Source organism: Dunckerocampus dactyliophorus, chromosome 8 (genome assembly GCF_027744805.1).
Source record: "Dunckerocampus dactyliophorus isolate RoL2022-P2 chromosome 8, RoL_Ddac_1.1, whole genome shotgun sequence".
Classification (NCBI taxonomy): domain Eukaryota; kingdom Metazoa; phylum Chordata; class Actinopteri; order Syngnathiformes; family Syngnathidae; genus Dunckerocampus; species Dunckerocampus dactyliophorus.
Genome location: NC_072826.1, coordinates 24,496,815 through 24,524,000, shown reverse-complemented (window position 1 = coordinate 24,524,000; position 27,186 = coordinate 24,496,815). Strand labels below are relative to the sequence as shown.

At 40.1% G+C, this 27,186-nt stretch overlaps 1 protein-coding gene across 3 annotated transcripts; it reads left to right on the top strand.

Moving 5' to 3' along the window:
* The first annotated feature begins 4,264 nt into the window (after window positions 1–4,264).
* On the top strand, window positions 4,265–26,176 carry LOC129186830 (fidgetin-like protein 2). 3 transcript variants are annotated; one of them, XM_054785493.1, is made up of 3 exons: window positions 4,265–4,377; window positions 4,825–5,040; window positions 19,654–26,176. In XM_054785493.1, exons 2-3 carry the CDS (start codon window positions 5,016–5,018, stop codon window positions 20,772–20,774), a joined length of 1,146 nt encoding a protein of 381 aa, XP_054641468.1. In that variant the 5' UTR covers window positions 4,265–4,377; window positions 4,825–5,015; the 3' UTR covers window positions 20,775–26,176. The 3 variants fall into 3 exon arrangements, with proteins under 3 accessions (XP_054641468.1, XP_054641467.1, XP_054641469.1); XM_054785492.1 differs by having other exon boundaries at window positions 19,651–26,176; XM_054785494.1 differs by lacking the exon at window positions 4,825–5,040 and having other exon boundaries at window positions 4,319–4,377.
* The last annotated feature ends 1,010 nt before the right edge of the window (window positions 26,177–27,186 follow it).

Genomic DNA, 27,186 nt, shown 5'->3' with positions numbered 1-27,186 from the left:
CTTGTCATGCCAGTAACGTTGGATGCTATCAGGACCGTCAAGGTTCCATTTTTTGTCATCAGAGAATAAAACTTTCATCCACCTTTCAATGTCCCGTGTTTGGTCCTCTCGTGCAAATAGGCAATTTTGTGGCGGTGAAAGAAAAGAGGCCGTTGAAGACGATTTTTCTTCTTAAAAGCCTTTTCTCACAGATGCTGTCTGACGGTTACTGGACTGCACTTGGCGCGAGTAAAACCTTAATTTGGACCGAGGATGGTCCCGTGTCTGGACGGATACCCAATGGCATCCTCCGGCTCAGTGCCTGTGACATTTTTTTTTACTTTTTTTGTTCCATAAGCCTCAGAATCTTTGAAGAAGTTTCAAACGACTGTCTTACTTTGTCCAACCTGCGAGATTCCTTGCTTATGAAGCTCAACAATCCCAACGCTTTTTGCCTTTGCCATCAAGAGATCATGATGAAAAATGACATTGATCCACATTTTTACAAAGATTTTGACTTCTAAAGGCTGTGGTCTTTAAACTTTTCATCAGCACAACCCCATCTCTTCTTTTTGATTTTGATGCTCTACTTAGAACCTTAGTGTATTAAGTTAAGTCAAATAGTAGAATACACATATAGATAAAAACAAATAGTGGAATATACTGCTGTTTGATGCAGTTCACTCTTTTCATTTGTTCAAAACTCAGTTATGGTAAGTTCAGGTTTGTTTTTTTTCTCTGGTGTGCAATATGTGTGTTCTTGGAGTGTTATTTATAATGTTATTTATAATTGCCACAATAAAGGGCACTCCAAAATGCGCAGTTTTGCTGTATTGGAATGACCTTTTATTGTTGCCAGCCTAAAACACACTTGTGCAGTAAGCATGCTGTCTCATCAGCATCTTGATCTGTCACACCTGTGAGGTGAATGGATTATCAATTATGAATGTTCACGAACAGATTTAAACAGATTTGTGAGAAAGATAGACCTTTTGTATACATGCAAAAACCTTTAGATCTTTGAGTTCAACTCCTGAAAAATGGGAGCAAAAACAAATGTGTTGTTTATATTTTTGATTGTACATGACTGTATTGTATTGATGGACAGAAAAATATAGTAAGGCATGTATCGCTAATACTGCAAGTCCCAAAGCCGCTGTTATGTAGTTTTTCTTTTCCTGGTTACTGTTCTGTATAAGTGACTATTCCTCTGAGCAATTTTTTGCCTTCTGAGGTAGTTTTTAACAGAGGCAGAATGGTGCCTGAGTTAAAGGGACTTTATTTATAAAGCACTAAACACTATAAACACTATATTATTTAGAAAGTCCTACAAAGCACGACAACCGCAGTTGAAAACAAAGGGCTAGGCATCAGAAATAAGAAAAATATAAGAAAATCTAAAAACTAAAATACACAGTTGGACACACGCAGTGTATTAATTTCACAAGACTGAGTAACCAACACGTGGGATTCTTTGAAAACCAAATCCTACGAAACCTCGTGCGGGTCAAAGCCGAAGCACTGCTGTACTGTCAAACCTCAGTTTTTGTACACCCCAGTTTCATATGATTTGGTTTTCATCAAAAATTTCTGCCAAAATTTTGCCTTGTTTTTCAAACTCGGCCTCTTTTCATGAATTGGAGTGCCCAAGCAAAGCATCCTACGAGTTGCTGATTCACCGTCGGTGCATTTTTTACTGAGTGCGACTGCTAAATAAATGACCCACCATTGGGCCAAAAAAATTGCGAATGGCAGCGATTTGATAAAGAAGGTGAGAAACACTATTGAATTCCATCTCCCCAGGATGTACTTAGCCTGCATCGACAATGAGTTTAATCCCTTCGTCATTTATAATTATTTCTAGGGCTGTCAAAATAGAGCGTTAACGGTGGTAACTAATTTATTTCATTAATTGCGTTACATTTTTTAGCTTAATTAACGCATAGGCATCATGGCAAGCCACGCCCCTCTGTTATGACAGATGGTGGCACCGTGGAGCTTCCCCACACAGTCACACAGAATCTGACGCTCTTTTATAACTTTATTCTGACCCGAACACACAACAGCAGTGCAATTCCAACATCATATACTGTATTATCTCCAACTCGTAAACACCTCTCTTGTCCTCCTCGGAACTTCCTCATTGTCACAAGACCCACGAGATGCATTCAGGGACACTCCGGACATCACAACAACATTATTATTATTTGTGTATGTGTGATCTAAATAAACAACAAAAAAAACAATAAGAAGTACAATATGCTGCATTTAAGTATGCTCGGAAATCCCAGAAAATAAACTCAAAATATGAATTCAACTTAAGTGACTAGTTAAGTAAACTAGTGTAACGTAAATACATTTTCAGAGGTGTGCTATCTGTTAGCTTGATTAAAATTTGGAGCCATTAATACATACAAATATATATATAATCCTGTTCTGTCTTTTTATCTTTCTTTCAATAAAATACAGTGAAAATGGGCAGATTGCACACATACTTGCAAATGGTGATTAATCATGAAGAATTAATTTGAAAACAGTGATTAATCTGATCAATTTTTTAAATCATTTGACAGCTAATTATTTCACATTGTTTTCAGCATGTAATACTATGATTATCATATATTGTGGGGCGGCATGACTCAAGTGGTAACATGATTGTCTCCAAACCTGGAGGTTGCCCATGACCATGTTGATAACCCTACTGATAATAACTTCCATCCATTCTTCAATTGAAATTATTTCACATTGTTTTCTGCATCTAAAACAATGATTATTCTCAATAAAATGTATTTTGTGTCTGGAACGGTCGTCTCTCGCCATTTTGCGGTTCAAATTTCACAGCTTCATTCTGTCACGGTTTTACAAAATTAATTATTTCAGAAATTAAGTTTTGTGGTTGACTACAGCCTAGTAAAAAAACATGCATATTTAAGCTAATTTTGCATATTCTTGTCCTAAATTTTCTAGCATAAAAGTGGATGACAAAAATGAACGAAAATGCTAACGTGTGTTATGTCTAATATGCCTTATTTACTGATTTACTGTTATTATGCCTTCTATACTGGGTAAAATAGCAGTGTAAAGGTGATTATAGGCGTGTTATTTCATGTCTAGAGGGCTCTCAATGTTTAAAAAAAACATGGTTGTAAACAGGTTGTCTATACTACAAAAAACTATAAACTATAACTACAAAAATATTCCATTTATAAATAAGGATTCCTACTTTGCAGATCCTACTTATCACAGTCAGGTCTGGAAACAATCTTGATAAATAAGGGATTAGTGTAATTGGATTTACATGATTTCCTATGGGAAAAATTGCTTTGGTTTTTGTGCGTTTTGCTTTTCGTCTGACCTTTTGGAAATAATAACGAAAACCCAGGTTCCTCTGTATTGGAATAGTGTCCCGATCTATGCCATTCCCCAAATGATTGACTATGAATTAAAACCCACTAGCGTATACCATACAATTTATGACAGAACGGAAGACGTGTCAGAAGTGTGTATGCTTGTTGGCAGAGGGCCTGCCTGGTGTTTGTGGAGTGTGTTCTGCTGAGCCGTGAGCGTTTATAGCTGAGTAACATGAGGAGTTGAGCAGCTTGTCCCACCTACACTATAACTCTAAATGCAGAGACACAGCTGTGTTTCCATGTTGGAGAGGCTAAACAAAACAGCGGATGACACGAGTGAATTGAAAGCAGTGCACTTACATGATGCCGACGCTAAGCTGAGAAGTACAGGTGAGGAAAGTAACCCGCATTTTAGTCAAAGGTTTGAGGCCAAAGCTGAGGTAATTTGCTCTTGTCCCGTGCATGCTTGTGCATGGGGGTGGGGGGTAGGGTTACGTCACAAATTAGGTAATATTGACATGGTTGTTGCGACCCCACCCAGCCAACAATACTGGGATCGATGTGGTGGATCAATAGAAGTCATTGACAATAACTGAACTTCTCATGTGGTCAGCCGAGGAGAAAATTCACCATTTTTCAGCCGCGTGTGTCCGGCATGCATGCTCATTCATCAAACTGTCCCAAAAGATAACACACACATAATGCACACACACACGCACACATGCAAGCATGCATGCACATATTTATGCAGCGCAGCGGGAAACTTGCTCTTCTGACATGGCATGATTGGTCACTTTTTCCCTCTCTCTTCCTGCTGAAATAGTTTCAACAAAAGGGGGGGAGGGGTTCTGCAGCTGGGGGAGGGGATGTATGTGCTGCTCTGTTGTCACTAGGAGAGGGAGGGAGCTGAAGGGCGATCGAGGGAGTGGAGGAGAGAAAGATATGGTCCCACAAGAGAGTCCAAGCCTCACACACGTCACACACACACTCTCACACTGTTTTGTGGAATAGTGGATTACTTTTTGAAATCAAGCCGATGCGTGATCAGGTCAGTAAGGATTTGTTAACGTGAAAAGGTTCCTCTTAGATCTTCAGCTCCTGTAATGTTTTCCATGTGTTCCACTTTACATGCTGTTGCTTGGTGTGCATATGGCATTCTCAGGAGTGCGTCCTGTGTGGGTCAATCCAGGGGAAGAGTCCTAAAGGATGGTCCTCGCAGTCATAATGTTTTATTCTGTGCATGTGCACTCTTGCAATTGCTTTTAGGAAGGTTTTCTCCGTCTCTTTGTTTTTGTGCGCGTTGCTATGCTTGTGAGTTTAGGGGATTAGGAACTTGTCCGTGTGCGTTAGAACATTTAGCATTCCAACTCACTTGAGCACACGGAGACCTGCAAAATTTTGTTTTGTCGTCACTCTACTTTCATCAATAGAAATTGACGAGTCGGTCTCTTCGGGTGTCTGACGCCTCTGATATTGCCCTGTGTGCGTTCCTCAGGTGGCCGCCTGTCTCAGCTGCCTCAAGGTGTGACATGAACCATGGAAGGGTATCGTGGTCCGCTCACTAACCCGCCTCGCAGCCGCCTCACCAGCCGGAGCCCGGCGGGGTCCTGCAACATGCAGCTGGGCTCTCACTAGTACCAAGTGGGCCCGGTCCTGTCCTTTTTACCGTGGGGCCGGAGCTGCAGAATGCTCAGTCCTGTCACCCCTTACAGTAAGTCTGCATGAATGTACCATGATTTCATCCTGTAGCAGCAGAGGGAGACTTGGGGCGGGGGGGGGGGGTCCTGTACAGCAATGGTTCTCAACTGGTTAGGCTGCGGTGCCCACCATCACCGCTGCTCAGTAACAAGCAGCGACACAGATTGCGAAAATTTTTCAACTCAGACCTCTCAAATATGTGATATTTAAAGGGACTGTTTGCGTATTGTAGCGGCGTAGCAAGCAAATATCACAGACAAGAATGGACATTGGATCATTACATAACTTTTTTTTCCCCCATGCCAAGAACCACCAGAGTCAGTGTTGTAGAGAGGACAGACATGCTAATGGCTTTTACAGCTGAGTCTCCAGGCTATGCATTGAGGAATTTCACAGAACGTGTTCAGCCTCTGTGTGGATATAGTGCAAGTTTGTTTAGACAATACCATCGCCTGTCCTCTCATGTCTTCACAACTGGCCCAACAACTCGGGGTGTTGCTAAAACTATTGACAATTACTTTATTTCACATTTTTTCTGCGCAAAAACTACATAAATACGGCAAATATTGTCAGAAAATAAACATATACTGTGCTTGATCACGATAAAGACCAAAAGGAACAGTGTGTGCCTGTGTAACCCATTTGGAGCTGGAATTACAGTCCACTCAATGATAGTCTAGAGCACCAGGCATCCAGCTTAAAGCTTGATATCCAGCGTGACTCTTAAGGTGTCAGGGAGTGAGGTTTACCAATGTACTTTTGCACAGCCGTCACCCGTTATATGCTAATCAAAAAAATACCTTACAGCAGTGCTTTTTAAACAGTGTTTTTATGCTTGTTATATATATCGTCTGTTGGAAGTGGATCTTAGTTATCTATTTAATTGTCATATTTGGAGGTGTTTGAAATTGCCATATAAAATCGCTAATGCTAATCGGTAGCATTTTTATCAGACTTTCAGCGTAAATTAGCATCAAGCTAGTGCATTTGTTTAAATGCATTTTCTTTATGTTAAATGTCACAGGGAAGTGATGTAAAATTCAAACAACACTGTCTTTTCATTATATATAATACATTTGAGTTGAAAAATTTCCACATTGTGATTAAGGGCTGATGCTGGGTCCTGCAGCCAAACCAGTTGAGAACTACCGCTATATACTATACCCGAGGTTCCCAAAGTGGAGTATGCATACACCCAGGGGTGCACCAATTGTAATAGGGGGTATGTAACTAAAATAATTAGCGCTTAACACTCACAATTACGAGTGCGCCTGAATGCCTCATGGCGCAACACAACACAAAGCAGAAAGGGAACAGTGCATGAAGTTGTTCATTACTCTGTGTGTATCATATGAACTAATAAGTAAGTTTGATGATTATTTTGTGCATTAAGAATGCTTAATCTTGAAGATTTAATTTATATTGGTGTTCCAATCCCTGCACGGCGCAGCGGTGAAAACGTGTCACTGTGAGTGGGAATTCCCCCCAAAATGAGGCTTTATCGTTGGTTGTATGTATTTGTGGCTACTGCTTTATCGTCATTGTGAAACGTTTCCCTTCAATTTGGTATTGAATTAATATGCAGTCTTAAATCTTAGCCATCGTGAGTGGACAAAAAAAGTGATGCTCAAATTCAAGGCTGTCATACAGAAGGATGAAGCATTAGGGCCACATTGAAAAATGTGAAATAATCTGATATTTCAAGAATAAAGTCATACATTTACGACATAAAACTTGTAATATTACGAGAATAAAGAGAAAAAACTCGGAACTTGATGTTACAGGCATTGCCTGAGACAGCTGTGAAAAGGGGGGCTTACGCGATTGTTGGCTTTAGGCTTGTGGAGGTGGCAGGGAAAGGAAGGTGGAAGTGAGAAGGGCTAGCCATGCTAATCTGTTTGTGCTCAACTGCTGTTTTGTTGCTAAAATAATCATAAATAAAAGCTTGCCTGAAGCAAGAGGAAAGTTTCCTTCCTTCCTGAAGAACTATGCTCTATTTTCCCTTGACGCCTAATATTACGACTTTATTCTTGTAAATTTCCGACTTTATTTTTTGTCATATTATGTATTCGTGAAATCTAAGATGTTTTTTTCTCCACGTGGCCCTAATACTCTGGTAGGATGCCAACATCAGACTGGAATAAAAGATATGAAGGATGATTACTTACCTATTTATCAGTGCTCATGTAAAGTTCATCAAAATGTGTTCATGCAAAATACACATTTTTGGCCCGGAATTGATATAAAATTAATGTTCAATATTTGAAGTTAATTAAGATAAAAAGGTTTACGGTTATTAAGTGTGCAGGAGTAGGGGGACATGGCTGGTCAAATGTTTGAAAGGGTATGCGACTGTAAAATGTTTGGGAACTACTGTACTATACTTACATTTCTTTAAGGTCTGTTAGTGTCTATGCTTGAACGGTGCTGGTGCCAGCAACTCAAACAAATAAATAAATAAATACTATAGGTTTGTGGGTGCCTATGGGTGGGTCACAATATTTTAGCCAACAATAAATCATCAATAGGTGTGCAAAAGCCTGGTCTAGGAGAAACATTCTTTAATGGACTGGTGTTCCAAGTAGGACCAGTTCTTCATGGTGCATGAACACATCATAGTGCAGCACTCTCATATGTTTGTGATCATCACAAGAGATTGTTACCCAGGCTGATGAATATGCTTCTATTGATTGAGTGAGCTATTGATTAAGGCTAGCTTTAACAGGATTAGGCTGCTAACCTGATTAGAATAATGCAACAGGGATTTATTTCTGCATTTTTGGAACAGAAAAGGGAGAAACTGATGGTACATTCCGGGAGCAGGAGTGTCTTTTTTTAGGCGAGACACAAGCCGTGCTAGCATGCATCTGTCACATTCCTCCCTCCGAAAAAGACTCACAGCTTCTTGCTAGATTTCTGCTCATGTATTTTTAACACTGCTGCTATTTTAATTGCTTCTTGGTTGCAGAGTCCAAATATTCCTCTCATTACGGGGCTGTGTTGACACCAAGAGTGTGATGTAAGCCCGTTTTAGTGGCCAGTTACCAGGGTGAAGCGATTGTGTGAATGGAGGCTGGATCGTTAGTAAGCTGGTGTCAACAGCCTCTCATTAGTCCTGCACAGGAGCACACATTAATGTGCCCTCCGCCTCCACACACACACACACACACACACACACACACACACACACCCCCACACACACACACATTAGGCTTCTATTATAATTAAAGCAGCTTGTTAAGCAAATTAGAGCGCATCTTTGGTCCTCATTAGGTGTCTTGGCAAGGAGCTGGTGCTGGTGTGGGTGTGCAAAAAAGAGCAAAGTGAAGGGCAGATGGAGAGGACATGAGGAGGGACTGGTCAGCTGCAGCCTGATATATGAGTGGACACAATAAGCAAAAGGGGGGCCGGGCTGGCCTGGGCCACATGTGTGTGTGCGTGAGCTGAAGGGCTGGGGGAGGGGAGGACTGACCACACAGGCTCAGACACAGTCGTCCTTTACAATGAGCTAAAGTAGAAACTAGAGGGATCATGCAATAATGTTTGAATCAGTGTCTTAATGCTCCAGTCAAAAGGAAGACATGAGTGAGGCCTTGTGTGCTCTGCAGGCCTGCAGCAAGGAAAAACAGAGGAGGCTTTTTCTTTTCCCAACTTCATGTTGGACTCTGCTTTGCTGCTTACATAACAATGCAGCCCCCTTGACTCTGCAAGCCAGAGGAGATAAGGCTGCGAGGACTGAAGTGATTGCTTCATACCCCCAATGCTGTGTTATACGTGCATGTACACAGCGGCGTCAACACAAATGAGCCAGTAATGTGCAAACAGCTGATGCACGAGTATATGGCCTCTGCGTCTGCATGGAAGTGGACAGTGCGTGTCGAGGATACGTGCTGTGTAAATAGATCGCAGGTTAGATTCCTGGCATTCCAGTAGCCTGACTCATCTGAAAGATGACCAGGACTGTGTGTCTACACTACACTACACAAAGACACACTTCAGCTTATGCGGTTGTGTTTGTGTTCCTGCTGGAAATGGAAGACTTTGTTTATTGGGAGTGGAGAGCAAGTAACAACAACTCCAGGCAGTGTGTGTGTGTGTGTGTGTGTGTGTGTGCGTTTTCCCTTCCACAGCCGCTTCTGATGCTTCACAACCCCCCAAATCTCATTCCTACTTGGTCCCCTCCCCCACCTCTACTTTCATCTAATTAGCCCCTAATGACTCCAAGTGACCATGCAGTGTACCAGGGGTCCTGCAAGCTTGTAAACATTCAGGTCTTGCATTGTTTGTGTTCGTCTTCGCTGAGGATGTCATACAGGGGAGATGATATTATCACATTACCAGATTTAGTGTCCTTGCAGCTGCGTGCATCAATCTATTTATCGGATCAATTACGCTCTGGATTTACCTGTTTACTAGGCAGCAACACAATTACTTGGATTAATGACGACTGCGCTATTAATTAGAGGTGTCACGAGATCTCATGCAAGATTAAAACGTGACAAGATTTCTCGTTTGGAGAAAAACCGTCGCCAGAAGCCAATGTGAACTATGTCATTGCTACTATGAATGATAATAAATGGATATGGAAGTGGAAATGTGCTCGGCATTACTGGAATCGCACATTAAGTGCTTTACACACAGGAAGCGTTGCTTGCGTGATGCATTTATTTGGTAATTAAATACAGGCGGTCAACAAAGGTGAAGTATCTGTCGCACAGGATCTCCGCCCCTGACAGACAGACACACTCCTTCTTTGCTTGGCGACACCTCATCTTGCTGGTAAAACACACATTGTGGTCCAAAGTGTGGCGTGGGGGCCACCTGTGGAACTGGGCTCATTGCAGAAATAAAATAAGATAATAACACAGGCAACTATGACTTGTCTGTGAAAAAATACATGTCACAAATGCCAGTTCTGCAGCTTTAGTGAAAGATGACATATTAAAGACAATATTGCATTATTATCATATATTATTTATTATTATTTTTATATATTATTATTATTATTTTTAAATATATTATTTATTGGTCTCAAAAAATGTAAACAATAATATCCTTTAGCGTCAATTTGTGGGACAATAAACATTTCAAAATGCACCTTGACTCGGTTAAATAAAAAAACGTTCTCGTGGGCCCAATCTCGTGTACCGTCTCGTCTCGTGAGTTGGGTGTCTCGTGACAACCTTACTTTGATAGTTCCAGTGCAACTCACCTTGGTTGTATTTGCTCTGTAAACTTTCTCTGCTTCTCCCCCTGCCTGAACGTGTTCCTGTGCCGGCATCTCCTTGACTTTCCAAGACTGAACACAATCCAACCTGCTATGCTCAATGAAAATGGACTTAATCTGTCCCAGGGTCAAAGTGGCACTATAATAAAAAAATATTTATATAATAAAACCTTTATTGACCATATACGCAATTTGGCTTATTGATAGCAATTTGACGAAGTTTAGCTACTGGGGCTATCGTATACAGTATGTGTCATAACCCACACAATGATTTCAAAGTTCCCTTCTCTGATACACCACAGACATGTACAGTACGTAAATATGAGACAGCATTTTTTTATATTGAATACATTTGCAACATTCAGAAAAGCTTTTTAAGTTGGCCTTGCAAGGTTGAATATTGAGAAGATAAAAAAAACTATCAATTTTGGGATAATGTAACATAAATGTGAAAAAAGTGATGCGCTGTGAATACTTTTTGGATACAGTGTTCCCTCGTTTATTTTGGGGGATAGGTTCCCAAAATAGCCAGCAATAAGTGAAATCCGCGAAGTAGCCAACTTTATTTGTTTACAATTCTTATCCATGTTTTAAGGCTATGGTTTAACGCATACACTCTTCTCAGACAGGCATTAACATTTTCTCACATTTCACTCTTGTTTAAACAAGTTCAAATTTCGTTTAAATTTTAATGATTGATTTACTAGGTTGGGCACAAGAAATTATTAAGTGACTCACGTGTATTCAGTCCTCTTCTCACCAAGCCTCGTCCAGCGCTGTTTGGCTGTAGCGTTTTTCTGTCCTTGTTAAAACATATTGCTCCTGCCGTCTTCCTCCTCCTCGTCCTCCTCCTTGAACCGAAGATTCATTTCTGGTTAGCTTCGTCTTCTTCTATTGTTTATTGGCGGTTAGCAAGCAGCTCACTCACCTAGCTAGTTCGCTAGCCACAATTGACCACAACGGAAACGGCACGTATGAGATTGATTGACAATGGTCTACGGCCAATCGGGATGCAGAACACAATGGGCGGGCTCTTCCTGAGCCAATAGGTACTGTTGTGGCTCTATATTTAGCCGGCTACTGTCTACTGTGGGTTCCTAATATGCTGATACAGGCACATAAACACATACTGAGACAAGGCGGAGTTGAACACGTCTCCAACATGAGTATACAACACCCTCTACTGGTAGCAGTAGTAAATACAATAACAGACACATACAACAGAGCACGGATAGATGACTCTAATACAGTACACCACGAGGAGGCACAACCCAATGCGCGTTCATACGCTGTTAAAAAAAAGCAAAATTGCAAAAATCTGCGAAAGGTGAACCGCAATGTAGCGAGGGAACACTGTACACTGTATTTTTTTCTCATTCAATAAAAAGCTGCTGCCTTTGCCAACTCCTGTAATCTGTCTGGTTGTGTTTTACGATGCCTAGAGATGTGTGTGAGCCCCAAACTGGCAGTAGACTGTATGATGCTCACACTGATTAAGGGAAGCTGTCACAGTACCAAGCCGGCTTAGTTCTCATCTTTGTCTGCTGCTAAGCCAAGCGTGGCCAAGAATGGAGGGCTCTCGACAAGTTCCAAGCCAACACCAGTTGCTAGATTAGGGTCGGGGCTCCCTCACTCATCCCTCCTAATTCCTGGGCCAACCCTCCACCAACTCCCTCCACAACGCACACACAGACACACACACACACACACACAAACTAATACCCTCGCTCTAACACAGATGTCTGATGCTAAAGCAACAATTGAGTAAAAAAAAAATATCTATTTTGATACTCAGGTCATCAAATCAAACACCTCCCTCACTCACGGTGCAACAAACACAAACAAACACATGCAGAACGCAAAATGTTGCTGTACCACGTTGACTGTGTGGGTATCAGAAAAATTGAGCGAGTGGGCTTCCCAGCATGCCTAGAGGATTATAAATGGTTATAATATTTAAATATTAGTGTGTTAGTGTGTAAATAATATTAGTCAACCACGAAACAGAGACCATTTATAAATTCATAAATTTTTGAAAAACCGCAATAGAATGAGGGAGCGATGTTTGAACCCCGATATAGCGAAGGACGACTGTATGCGTGGATATTCATTTGAATTTAATTCCATTTAGTTTCTTTTTTTTAATTGAGGTCCCAGTAACTTTACATTGTTTTGTGGAATTTGGTGTTCATCTTTTGGCTTAATTTTGGTTTTTGAATTAATTCTGTGGTTGTTTTTCATTTTAATTAATCGTTGCACGGTGGCAGTGATGTTGGCCACACAGGAGATCTGGAAGACCTGGGTTCGAATCTCCGTTGGACATCTCTGTGTGGAGTTTGCATGTTTCCCCTGTACATGTGTGGCTTTTCTTCGGGTGCTTCTGTTTTCCTCCCACATTCCAAAAATACGCATGTTAGGTAAATTGATAACTCCAAATTGTCCATAGGTATGAATGTGTGTGTAAATGTTTGTTTTTCTATATTTGATGTGCCAATGCAAAACAAGCTGCGGGCCACAAATGGCCCCCGAGCGGCACTTTGGACATCTCTGTGTTAAACAATATTCATGAAAATTATTTTAAGTTTTTATACATTTTACCTTTTGACGATGAGTCAAAAAATATTCTTAGTTTTTGTCAATACATGCATATTCAGTGCTTGATTAGAACGCTGCAGTGGTGGAGCAAAAGGTGCCGATGAATAGTTTTCAAATTTTACAAAATGATGATAACTCTTAACACAACTTCTTAGAGTCTTTTGACACTTTTTATGTCATTTCCAGCTAGAAGATGGTATTGTTTTAGTTTATTTCAAACAAATCAGACAAAGTTACATGAAGAAACATGCACAATTCAACATGTCCACAAAGGTGTAGGAAGAATAGGACAGATAGCAAATAGATATCTTATGTAGTGATAAAAGAAAAAAAACAGAAAAAAGTTAAAATAAATAACAATTAAACACATTAAACTATAAAAGAACATTTTTATTTTCTTTCATTTGTTTTTGAAAAAATAAATATAAAAACATTTTTATTGTGTTTTATTTTTAGGAAATCTAAATAAATAAATATAATAAATAATAATTTATATAAATAAAATATATTTAAATTAAAGATTATTTTTAATAATAATTATTATTATTATGTATATAATGACATGTAATAACATATAATAATTATTTATTAGTGATTAAACATTAAATTAAATATAATTTATAAATAATAATAATACATAGAAATACTCTTACTATACTAAATACTATAGTAAATAAAATGTTCTGTATTTTCTGATTGTATTTATTAAAGAACCTGATATATGGCCACTGTAGCATTGCTAAAACAAAAAAGCTACACAATAATTTAATAAATACAAAATGTGATGATAATCAGGAATTTCTACATTCCTTCTTCTATCGGAGGATTTGACCAATATTTCTCTCCAGTGGTGCCACTTCTCCATTTTGTCCAGCCTGAGTGTCAGACTGTGACACTCCAGCCAGATAAAGCCTGCTCTAATCCTTCATTAGTCTGCTTTACTAGTCTGCGCACCCTCCAGCTTGGTGATCCACTCCCAGTTTTTTTACATTCCTCTGTCCAATTTTCAGGGGGTTTCCAGGTCACACTAGATTACTGCGCTGGAATATGTCTGTAATCGATGACGGGCCATCTGTTGAAGACGGGATGAGAGTAGACGTACACTAACGGTTGGCCCTCCGTTGTTTAATATTAAAAAAGCAAAGTGCAGCGTTACCATAGAAACTGGGAAATCCCATGTTTCATGTTTGCAACTAGCAAAAAAAATCTAGCAACTTTTACTGGTCTTATTGACACACTTGGAAACTTATTTAATCCTATCCCTTCTCAGATCTCAGCTATTACTGATAGTTTGTTCACTCCCTGTGGTTAGCGTGTTAAATAATGAATACATGAATGAATAATAATAAATTAAACCTTCCGTTGCTTAATTCTTGGCATATAATGCAAAACACACTCCCCCATGTTGACTCAAGCATTGCAAGATCATGGAAATGCATGCTACACTGAACATGAACATGACTGATTTCTTGACTCATATTGTCAAAAACTGCTGTCTTTTGTTTGTTTGTGTGTGGCTTTTTGTGACCCGATGCCATGTTTATTGTGCCCCCGTGTGTGTGGGTCACTGCCATGATCGGGAATTCCCTCGAGTGTAGGGATTTCTCCCATCTGGGTGGGGCCTGTGCTGGCTAAGGGCGCCGCTATCCCTGGATTGGATGAGCGGGATTATTGGGCTGAAGGATCATTTAATTTAGGGATCAACATGTGGACCGTTTAGAGGCCCATCTGGTGGTCCTGGTGGACATGTGACACGACCTGCAGTAATCTGCGTGTGTGTGTGTGTATGTGTGTGTGTGTGTGTGTGTGTAGGTTAGCCAAAAACAAACATTGCAATCTGCAGTTTGATTATTTAAAAAGCAGACCATGAACTCGAATGACAGGCCTTCATCAAAACGTAGCTATCTTTTATCGTTAAAATCATAATTTGAGAAATGAAAGATCATGTCTTTTATGAATGTTATTAAAATGTCCGGCTGTTCATGATTTATTTAACTCATTCTTTTTACAGTACGAAATTATTTTTCATTCGGGTGACATCTTGAACTTTGGGTACACGTTTGAATATTTTTATTATTATTTAATGTTTTAATATTTTAGTAATTGAAACATACATTGGTATAATTGCGTTTCTTGGGTTAGAGTGGGGTAATGGTAATGGTTGAATATATTTGAACATGCATACAAGTTACATTGGAATACATCACAAATTACAATTCACTGCTCCACATGTACAAAAGGAGAAGGAAGAAGCAAAGCTTATTTAATCCTACACTGGAAAAAACCTTGACTTAAAAACAGCTCAGTAACTTTTTCCACATAGACGTAGAAGTAAATATCACAAGGGTCATTCTCATGTAAACTATACATCATTCTCAAGTAAGACCTACTTGCTTTTTAAGAATGCTTTAAAAAAAAACATTTTCAGTAACATTTATTAGCATGTTACTTTACCTCATAAAAATTCACTTTAACTTCCTCCCATCATGCAGTTTGTCCCAGCAAAGCAGTTCATTGGGCAATGGCAGCCATGAGTGCCCAGCAGGGATGCGATGCCTGGCGGGCCACCAGAGGGAGCTCTGACGTCCCCATATGAACTTTGTAGTAAATTTTACTTGGTAGTCTCAAAATGTGCTGCTACTGATCCTGCTTAACTAAACGTTACTGAAGTATCATTATTCAAATGTACAGTGCATAACAAAAACAATGTGCAAAATTTACTACCTAATACTAAGTAAATACATTACAAAGATTTTTTAAATAAATCCATTAACTACGGTTTCTCATGTAGTTTACATGTATAACTAAAGTAACATTTACTGTGCCAAAAAATATTTTTTTCTAGTATACCCTGCGTCCATTTGACATCAATTGCAATATATTTGTTCTCTTCCTGCATTCCAAATGCACTCTTTGCTGGTTGAAATACATATGAAAATGATAAGGCAATTTAATAATGTGGTAAAATAGTAGTTTAAGTTCTTGTCACCGTAACTTCATATGACAATCATAATAAATAATATGTATGAAATAGACATAACAGAACATAGTTGTATAATGGCATCCAATTCAAATTAGTTGAATTGACCAAGTCTTGTTTGTTGCTGTATAAAAGGCTACTTCATCATCTGAAGTGTTATCATGAATTAAGAGACACCAAATGTCCTTTATCGAGGACACTGTCAATGCTGCTGAAGACCAAGCCTGGGGTCAGGATAAAATACTCTACAATGCATGGAATGTCAGCCTAATGCCAGGCTGGGAGACACTGGCTGAGGAGCCCAATGCAGACACTCTCTCCTTTTGTTGTGTGTATAACACACTAAACACAGCTTTTTTTGGAGTACTGTCACTGTGTAGCATGACAAAGTACTCTGATTTCCCCTTGATACACACTGACCCCACCCTCGTTCGCCCTCCCTGTCCAGCACACCCCTGAGGTTTGGGCCGAATTAGATCACATGCTCAGTGGGGGTGGCTTTGTTGACTAAGAGACTCGCTGAGAAACAACAATGGACCCAATGTGAGAGAGGCAAAGGAAGAGGACAGCGCTCCGGCTGATGGAGGTTTATCGCCGTGGAGACCAGGCTGGGGGCTATGTTAGCGGCTTCTCATAAAGATTAGGACAGTCCCCCCGCCCCCACCTCAATGAAATGGTGTGGAAGAGCACAGGCTAAGCGCTGACACAATGCTCAGCTAGGGCAGGCTAAAAATGTTCCATTTTAATCTGGATAATTTGATGCCTTTGCTAAATTATTATGCACAGCAGAGAACCCCGGTGTTAACAATGAACAATAACTGATAAAACTACGGTCAAGTTTGGTTTGGTTTGGTTTGGTTTAATTTATTTCGAACACGCATATGTCCGAAAAGGAGTAGGAAGAAGCAGAGCTTATTTAATCCTACCCCCCCTTCGTAGCACATCAATTGCTAATCCATACAGTACATGTGTGTACATATGTAGGAACACACTGATACATATATATACACTTACATCTGCACCTACACAAGTACGCACATATATACATATACAGTATACAGGTACACAAATGCTTAAAAAAAAAAAGTTTTTTTTCCCCCATTTTTTCCTCCGTTTCCTTTCCTTTTCCCTTTCTATTGATCCTGTCTTTTCTCTCCTGTTGATATCCACATCTTCTTTGGTGTTGCACTGCCAGTGACGCTGGGTTTGTATACAAGAGTTCCTTTTATTAACTATGTCAAGGTTATTGCTATGGAATGTAGTCTTCTGATTGTATTGGTCTGTCTTGTAGGGTGTATAGTACAAGTAGTATGATATTTAATATGTATCCAGATTGCTGATATCTTGGACAACAAGCACTCTTGCAACTCCTGGACCTCCTTTTAGTTTGATGTAGATTTTCCCGTTAGTGCTCCAAGTGTTTTGAATCTTTCCTTGCTTCCTCAGGTCTCGTGCTTTCTTGACGATGTCGGAATTGCGTTTTGTGAGATGCTCATTCATGTAGACGTTGGTGCCGCTTAGCTTCTTTCCCTGTTTCAGCAGTGCAGCTTTGGATTCCCTGTTGGTGAACTTAATGATGACAGGTGTGGTGTTGTTTCTGCCATGGAGTGGAACACAAGTGTCAATACTGTTGACATCGACATCCACCTCCTTCGAGTGTAGGAAGTTAGCAATCTGTTGCTTTATTGTAGGAACGTGTCTTGACTTGGGTGTGATTTGGAGCCCTGTGAGGACCACATCATTCATTCGTGCCATCTGATCCATCTCGTCAATGAAGTTTTTAATTTGCTCTTTGATATTCTCCTTTGCTTCTTTCTCTTCCTCAAGGGTGGTGCGGAAGTCAGCATTATCTTTCAATAGTGCCTTGATGTCATCCTGTACAATGTTGATATTATTGCATAATGCTGTATTTTCTTCCCTGGGGTCTTTAGCGTCCTTAAGATCAGTACATGAGGTGGCTTCCTTAGGGTTTGTAGCCTCCTTGAGAGTAGTGTGCAAGGCAGCATTATCTTCCAATAATGCCCTGATATCATCCTGCTGAACCCTAACATCCTTGCAAAATGCTGTATTTTCTTTACAGTTTAGCGCTTCCTGAAGAGCAGAGCGCAAGGCAGCATTGTCATTCAACAGTTCTTTAATATCATCCTGCAGAGCCTTGATATCTTCCATAGGGTATTTAACCTCCTTAACAGCAGCACCCAGGTCTGCATTTTCATCTTGCAACTTCTTGACTTCTTTTCTTAGTTTTTTGATATACTTGTTCTGTGCTCTATTTTCTTCCATAATGTTTGTGATAGACTTTTTCTGTGCTCTATTTTCTGCCATAATGTTTGTGACACCATTACTGACATCCATTGTGACTTCAAGGAGGTTTATGTAATTACTCTGAACATCTATTTCCAGAGACGTTAGTCCTCCTTATAGCTGCATTTGAAGCTGAATGTTTCTCTGCCATTGAAAGCAGTTTCTCAATTGCTTGCATTATTTGTGGTAGAGTGATCTCTCTAATCTCCAAGCGACTAGCGAAGGTTTCTTTGAACTTATTGGTAGCATTTTTCCACTCTAGGTATCCTGGAATATTTAGGTATCCTGACTCTGTTTTTATGTCCACGTCCACTGCGAATTCAGAGCCAGAAACATTTTCCTCTGCAAGTTCAGAGCCAGTATCATTTTCCTTTGTGTTTGACATTGTTGCTAAGCAACCTCTTTAAACTTCAGCAGTTCGCTAATTAGCGAGACTTGCTAGCAGGTATCGATACTTGTATCTGTACCTCTCGACTATCCAAGTTAAAGGAATTCAGATGGGGGATTCAGCCATCAGCACTGATCTTGTGTTCATGAAGTGTAGTCAGGAAAGCACCAAAATAGTTAAAATTTCCAGTATCATCAACAGAGCTCCTGCCATACACGTCCTTCCCCGTCAAGGAGAAAAAAAAAACAAGTTCTTATTATTATTAAACCAAGTTAATAATGGTCATGTTTTAGTAAAGCCTAGGTCACAATTGGACGTACAATTTTTTGGCTGTGCGATTTTTGCTGTTGCATCCTGCATTTTTTTTAGTTCGTATAGAACGTAGTTGCGGTGACCATGAAGGAGTAAGATCGTGACACGCATGGAGGACGTACCAAATATCTGAACGTGTGTTGGCCGCACTAATTATATATGTGGGTTGCACATGCGGTGCACAACACACATAGGAGTCCGCAAGTCCGTCTGATAACAATTGACATTTTGCCCAAACCTGACACCAGCAAGATGTACGAAAGACACGTTTGTCAAGTTGTTTTGCAACCTGAAAAAAAAACATAAACGCCTGTAGAGTTACTTTGACATGACAAAGAACTGCTGTGGCCACTCTACGGCTCAAAAATCAGCACGTCACATGGGCGCCCTCTGTGCGTTTCTTGCATTTTTTTGCCGTAGGAGCCCGTACGACGAGTTGTGACCTCAGCTTAACTACGTTAAATTAAGAAAATCACATGTCTATACTTGCACAATTTAACATGTGCAAAAGGAGCAGGAAGAAGCAGAACTTATCCTACCCCTTCTTCATTTGTCAGTCGTAGCCGCAACTATTGTTCACAAATCTGTATAAATCGATCTAAATCCACAGTCAATACAGTAAAACTGCACATTTAGGAGTGGCCTTTTATTGTGGCCAGCCTAAGGCGCACCTGTGCAGTAACCACGCAGTCTAATAGCATCTTGATATGCCACATCTGTGAGGTGGATGAATTATCTGGGAAAGGCAAAGTGGTCGCGAACATCAAGCTTGTATAATCTGTGATAATGAACTGTGATCTAAATGTGATGTCTCCAGCAGGTCTGTTGAAGATGCACTGGTCTCCGGAGCACACCGCCCCTCTGTCTCAGTGGCCTGAGCAGCACCTAGACGTCACCTCCACCACATCGCCCCCGTCTGTCCACAAACATGAACCCTATTCTGCTGCTCGCCGCAATTACACCCATACCGGCTACCCTTGGGCCAGTGACGACATATCAGCCCTGACAGCTTCTTCGCTCCTCAAGCGCTATGCAGAGAAATACTCAGGCTTGGACCTGCCCTATGAACGTCCCGCCACAGGAGCCTACTCAGAGCCTGGCGCTTTCCTCAAAACAGAATCTGAGCCTTGGGCTATCAGCCAGGGCATCGAGTGCTACCCCGGACTTGAAGCACTAACTGGCGCCAAGGTGGGCTCCAGCATCCCGGCCACAGGAAGTGTGACTGTTGTGAGCAGTAACTTAGCCTCAGACACAGGCTACAGTGGTGCCGGGCCATGCAGTGCCCCATCATCACAGGACTATCCTCCTGCCTACAACAGCACATACCTGTCCTCAGGATATTGCCCTCAGCCTGGCACAGCACTTCCCCCTGCCCCTCTTCACACTTTGCAGGCCACACCCACTCTCGTGCACAGCTATAGCGCCAGCACTCCGATCTACAACTACCCGCCAGGCTGCTATCCCCAAAACAGTCTCTCTTCTGGATACAGCCATCCCAGTGCCTCCTATCTACCCTCTGGGATTAGTGCCCCTACCCCTCTGGCCCCCAGGCCCACTATGGTGGGGGGCAGTTACAGCTACCCATCTCAAAGCCTAGGAGGGGGTGCCGAGGCTGGAACAACGCTGAAACGCAAGGCCTTTGAGATTGGAGAGGATGGACAAGAGGGAGCCGAGGTGGAGGGATCGCGCTATAGAAAGTATGGCAACGGCGTCAGCAAAGGCAACGGCTATGACGTCAACGGCTCAGGTTCTGAGCTGCAGGCCTACAAACCCGCAAAGCCCCTCGTGTCACCCTCTTATCGCGGCACAGGAGAATACAGCCCCCCGTCCGGCCTGCCTGTGGAGAGTGTGTCAGGGGAGCACAGCTTTTCTCAGCAGAGGATGTCTATGAAGATACCGGCATCGCACACACAAGCTGAGGACCCCATTGGAGGCCACTGACGAGATTCCCTCACGGTTGGAACCCAAAAACACTTGCTCTGAATATAATTTACAACCACAAGAGGGCTCCAGCAAAGTTTATGATTATAGCTCGTCTTTTTCCATGTTTCCATGTTTTTCCAAAGATAGAAGGGGCATTGGGTCCTGTAAGATTTATTCTCTCTATACTGTCTATACATTCTCTGCATAGACAGCATTTATTTTAGGATCTATTTAATTCCTTCCAGCAGCACTGATATGCTGTTTTTTTGGTGGCAGTGGATGTAATGATATGTGGCCCTTTACAACAATGTACTCTACCAGCCCACAGAGATCATTTCTGAACAAAAAGTAAGGAAAGCAATAATTCAAAAGGTGAGACTGTCATAGTAGTTCAGCACAATCATGACCGGCTGTCCCTTTTTGCATTCCCTTTTACGTTCTTGCTATCCCGCCTCTTGTTTTCCACTCAATGCTACTGCTGTCCAGCTGATACAAAATCATGCTGCTGAAATTAAGCTGGCCTTAAAGTCATTTTAGTGCAAGATGTCATTGTTGCACTTAAAGTGTTTTTGGCATTGACAACGACAGTACAGTATACTTAATAGGGGTGTAACGGTACGCCATAATCATGGTTCGGTACGTACGTAACAACAGTTTTAAGGTCACAGTTTGGGTACAGTAAGGGAACAAATGCAAAACATCAAACCCCTTAGCTTGTATGTAGGGGGGTGTAGTTCAGGTGGTAGAGTAGCCGTTTCCCTACGAAGGTTGCTGGTTTGATTCTCAGTCCTCCTGTGACCATGTTGATGTATCCATGGCCAAGATACTTCAACATGAAAGCATCAGAAGCATCTGGGTGTTCAGTACACCGCCCAATTGCTTGTGATGCTGAGTCATCAATAGGTGAATGTGGTAACAGTGTCAAAGCACTTTGAGTAACTTGAAAGTAGAAAAGCTATATAAGTGAAAGCCCATGTAAACAGCATTAATGATTTTTTTTTAATGAAACATCAAAAATTCCAAACTGCTGACAGATGAAACAATGTCATTTTCAAATAAAATACAAAAAGTAAATAAGACAGTCCTCATAATATCAACTATATTAAATAAATAAATAAAATGCATAAATATCTACTGTATGCATTAAATAATATATCAGCTTTTCCCACAGGACTGCAATGCGTTTGTGGCGTCGTCAAATCGCCATTATGTAACTTGCATATTGGCCATGACACGTGTATGTAATTTTTATGGATGCTGTGGGAGACAAAAAGTGGGCAAAAACATGAAAAGCAAAACAAATATGTTTAGAAACACAACTGGACTTTTTTCTGTCGCTTCTTTTAGTGTGTTTTTTTATGTCACAAGCTTGACAAGAGCTAGAAGAAGAACTAGAGGGGTCTGAATATTGTTAAATTGTTGCCAATTTGATGATATTCTGCTACATCTTCTTATTCTTTGGCAGACCAGGTGTGTGTGAGGTGTTTATTAGTGGTGGGCCGCCACAAATAAACTCATGGGAAACACTGTATAAATTGTTTACGACAGCCGAGCGTTCCGTACTGAAAAAGCCAGTTTCATATACACGTACCGTTACACCCCTAATACTTAGCGTATGCAACTTTGGGGCATATTGTTTACATGCAGGTGCTCAAAGAGGCTTATTGTTTAAAAACACTTTTCTACAAGAGGCCATCTTATATTTTGTCTTAACTATGAGCAACAATCATGCAACATACTGCTGAACTTAGCAAGGCGAGCGACCAGCTGTGTTTCCATGCGCACAGGATGTCAAAACTGAAAATTTGCCTGCTTGCATACTTTTTTTTGCCTCTGGAAAGGAAAATTTGTCGTCATGTTATTGAATACTCAGGAAGAATATTGATACCTCAGAGTGATGATGAATAAGAATGTATGTTATTACCGCTTGTAGGGAGCCCTTTGAGCCAAACTGGAGCTGTTGAAAAGCAAAACATACTCTGAACTCTTCAGGGATTGACAATACACGCACACATGCATACACAAACACACACATGCACACATACGGGAAAGCGGCGATATTTATACCAAGGCCTGAAATGTTGAATGTAATTGAGATATTTTTTGTTAAAGAAAGGACAATACATGCCATAATGTACATGGATGACATTTTTAGAGATATGAACCATATTTTCTTCATGTATAGATTTCCTCATAGATTTTGGTGGAGAGATGAATGATGTTTATGTGTTTAGCGTGTATAGTTAGCAGCGGGGCAAAGCACTCCATGATGAACAATTAACAGTAAATGCTACAATACACTACGTTCTATATAGCTATGTTTATTAAAGGTCTTAATAAAGTCTTTCTGTTTCCTACATTAGTGGATTGTGGAATTGGCACAAGGGAGGATTGTGACAATATTGCTTCAGGTCATTTTGGGAGTACATTTAAGAGCGCTCTCTAATTGGTTGCAAGATTTTGGCAAAGAAATATAATTTTGAATTCAGTGTTATGAAATTGCATCTTAATGCATCATAATCTTTCATCTACGTTCACATTTGTGGTTCGATACTCTGGAAAATGTAAAAAAGATACTTGGTGCCCACTTTGGTGCAGTTTGCTTAGCGTTCACGCTGGTATTTTTGTCATGTGAGCAAAGACTGCGCAGTAAAAAACAGGCTTTCGTGATGTATTGTGTGATGTAACTCAAATATCCCAAACCAAAACGCTGTCTGCTGAGTTCATTTTGTAGGCTATTTTTATATTCTGCTAAATTTAGCGTCTTTAGCGTCACCAAGGCCTCTAAAATACACTTTTATAGAGCGGCCTACACACACTCACAGTGGGAGAGAGCAGAGCTGAGAGACTTCCGACACATTTTCTGTTATGTGTTTGTGATTTCTGCATGCTTTTTGTAACTGCATAATGCACCGATGTATATTTACAGTGATGTACACAAAAATCAACAAAAGTTAAAGTCAAAAAGAAAAAAAGTTTTAAAAAAAGAAAGTAAAAAGTAAATTATGCAACAAAAAAAACTGAATATAACAATTCAAATTACAGAACAAATTGAAAAAGAAAGATTTGTTTCTGGTGAATTTCTCTAGAGCAGGTGTATTCAAACTTAATCCACCAAAGGCATTGTGAAAAATCAAAGGATGCACCAATGTATATTTGCAGTGATAAAGTCAAAAACTAAAAGTCCAAATGAAAATTTCCAAAAGAAAAAAAAATAAAGTAAAAAGTAAATACTGCAAAAAAACAGAAATTAATTAAAATTTGAGAACAAATTGAAAAACAACAGATTTATTTCTGTTGAATTTCTCTAGAGCAGGGGGTGATATTTTTATATACAGTGACGTGAAAAAGTGTTTGCCCCCTGCCTGATTGTTTTTTTTGTCACACTGAAATGTTTCAGATCATCAAACTAATTTAAATATTAGTCAATGACAACACAACTGAACATAAAATGCAGTTTTAAATGAAACTTTTTATTATTAAGGGAGAGAAAAACCTACATGGCCCCTGTGTGAAAAAGTGTTTGCCTCCTAAACCTAATAAGTGGTTGGGCCACCCTTAGCAGCAACAACTGCAATCAAGCGTTTGCAATAACTTGAAATGAGTCTCTTACAGCGCTGTGGAGAAATGTTGGCCCACTCATCTTTGCAGAATTATTGTCATTCAGCCACATTCGAGGGTTTCGAGCATGAACTGCATATCTCAATAGGATTCAGGTCAGGACTTTGACTAGGCCACTCCAAAGTCTTCATTTTGTTTTTCTTCAGCCATTCAGAGGTGGACTTGCTGGTGTGTTTTGGATCATTGTCCTGCTGCAGAATCCAAGTTGGTTTCAGCTTGAGGTCACGAACAGATGGCTGGACATTCTCCTTCAGGATTTTTTGGTAGACTGCAGAATTCGTGGTTCCATTTATCACAACAAGTTTTTCAGGTCCTGGAGCAGCAAAACAGCTCCAGACCATCACACTACCACCACCATATTTTACGGTTGGTATGATGGGTTTTTTTCTGAAATGGCATTACTTTTACGCCAAATATGATGGGACACACACCTTACAAAAAGTTTAACTTTTGTCTCACCAGACCACAGAGTATTTTCCCAAAGGCCTTGGGGGTCATCAAGAAGTTTTCTGGCAAAATTGGGCCGAGCCTTTTTGTTCAGCAGTGGTTTTCATCTTAGAACTCCACCGTACAGGCTGTTTTTGCCCAGTGTCTATCTTATGGTGGTGTCCTGAACACTGACCTTAACTGAGGCAAGTGAGGCCTACAGTTCTTTGGATGTTGTTGGGAGATCTTTTGTGACCTCTTGGATGATTAGTCGCTGCGCTTTTGGGGTAATTTGGATTGGCCTCCTCCTGCAAAGGTTCACCACTGTTCCATGTTTTCGCCATTTGTGGATAATGGCTCTCACTCTTTGTTCGCTTGAGTCCCAAAGTTTTAGAAATGGATTTAGAACCTTTTCTAGACTGATATATCTCAAGTATTATTACATCTCAGTTAAGTTATGTTTTAATAGGGAGATGATCACTTTTTCACACAGGGCAATGAAGGTTTGGATTTTTTTTCACCCTTAATAATAAAAAGTTTCATTTAAAAAACATTTTTTGTGTTCATTTGTGTTGTCATTGACTAATATTAAAATGTGTTTGATGACCTGAAACATTTAAGTGTGACAACATGCAAAAAAATAAGAAGTCAGGAGGGGGGCAAGCACTTTTCACACCGCTGTAATGCACACTTCAGTATTTGTCATTCCATCATGTTTTTTTAAAATGACATTTTAACATTGATCCGGGTCTTAGTGTTGCGTTCACGTTTGAGCTCAAGTAAACCGAACCGCACCAAAGATCACTTGCAAGCAGAGCGTTGGGTCTCGGTCCACTCGTTTGGTGCGCAGCAGGTTTCGAATAACCAAACGACCTGTACTAGAAGAGCAAATGCACCAGAGTGTGAACGCACCCTTAAGTGTGACACAATGATCACAACTTCAAACACGTACTGGAACCCAGTATGTGAAAGTACTTAAGCGCTTAGCTACAAGAACTGATGCTCTTCAATGTTCTCTGCAAGCTGTTTGTTCTCATTCAGTGTCCAACCCAAAATAAATTTCAGTGTTATCTTTTTTTGTTTGTTTGTTGTTGTCATATACAGTATATCGTGCATTCACCATAACCGTTTCTACCTCATTTTGAAGACATTGTACATGGGAGTATTTATTTCATGTCCTTTCATATGCCAGTTTATCAGGAGCAACAATGTCTCTCCACTTTGACCCGTAAAGAGTCTACCTCATAAAAAAATGAAAATGAAGATATCGTACCAAAAAAAGAAAGAAAAAAAATCTATATGAATCGTATTTTGTGTGTTTTTTTTATCTATCAAGCCAAAAATGTTTGATGTTTGAGTGTTGTCTTTCACTAAAATGTATGTTGACAACTTCATGTGGTGCTGCTGTTTTATTTCTTCCACTGCATCTCAACATCGCAGAAAATATAGATTAGTATTTATGCATCTATCACTTTTTATCTACAATAATACAATAATACAAAGCTTTTCAGTACCCAATAAATTGCATTTTTTTGATAGAAAGCCAATAAAACCATAAAAAAAATAATCAAACATACACACATACATACACTGAAGATACCTATAATAATCTCATTACAGTATGTGCAGTTTTTTTTATGTAAATTTATTTTTTTATTTAACAATTCCTCTAAGGAAATCCAGTTAAAATAAAGTATTTGCTCTTGTTATTTATTTATGTTTTTTCTACATTTTTGTTAGAATTGTTTTGTTTTTAAATTATTTTATATAATAACTAGGGCTGTCAAAGTTAACTTGTTAATAGCAATTTCTTTTAACGGCACTATTCTTTTTTTTACTTGTGATTAACATGCTCACATCCTGTTTGACCCTTGACCCACACCGCAGTTAGAGGAAATGCAGCGGTGTGAGGCCAGAAGCAGGAACAAATATTGAGAAGATATGGACAAAGGGTATTTTGAATGGTAAGTTCCGCTTCAAAGCTCTGGCAAGATGGCTTTCTCTACAAGACCAAAGTTATTTGTGTCTACTGTTGCTGTGAGTTGAGTTGTCGTGGCGTACGTCGACTCTCAAATGCCAGAGAAGGTACTGGAGCACTGCGGGTATTTTTTTCCAGTCATTTAGCGTCAGAATATTCAGATTTCAGCTTTCATTGACTCTGGTTCCGATGACACCTTCCTCGATTCAGGGTTTATGGAGAATCATGGGTTAGGCAAGGTAGAGCTCCTGTCCCCCAAGGAGGTTCACTCCTTGGGGGACAGGAGCTCCCATGTGGGCATCCCATGTGGTTTGGTTTGGTTTGGTTTAGTTTATTTGAACATGAAGGTTACAATGGAATACATCTCATGAATCATTCTTTGACAGTTCCACATGTCCAAAAGGA

Coding starts and splice junctions, on each gene's coding strand:
- LOC129186830 (XM_054785492.1), top strand. CDS start 5,016: ATGCTCAGTCCTGTCACCCCTTACA. Junction 5,041..19,650: donor CAGTCCTGTCACCCCTTACA/GTAAGTCTGCAT, acceptor TGATGTCTCCAG/CAGGTCTGTTGAAGATGCAC.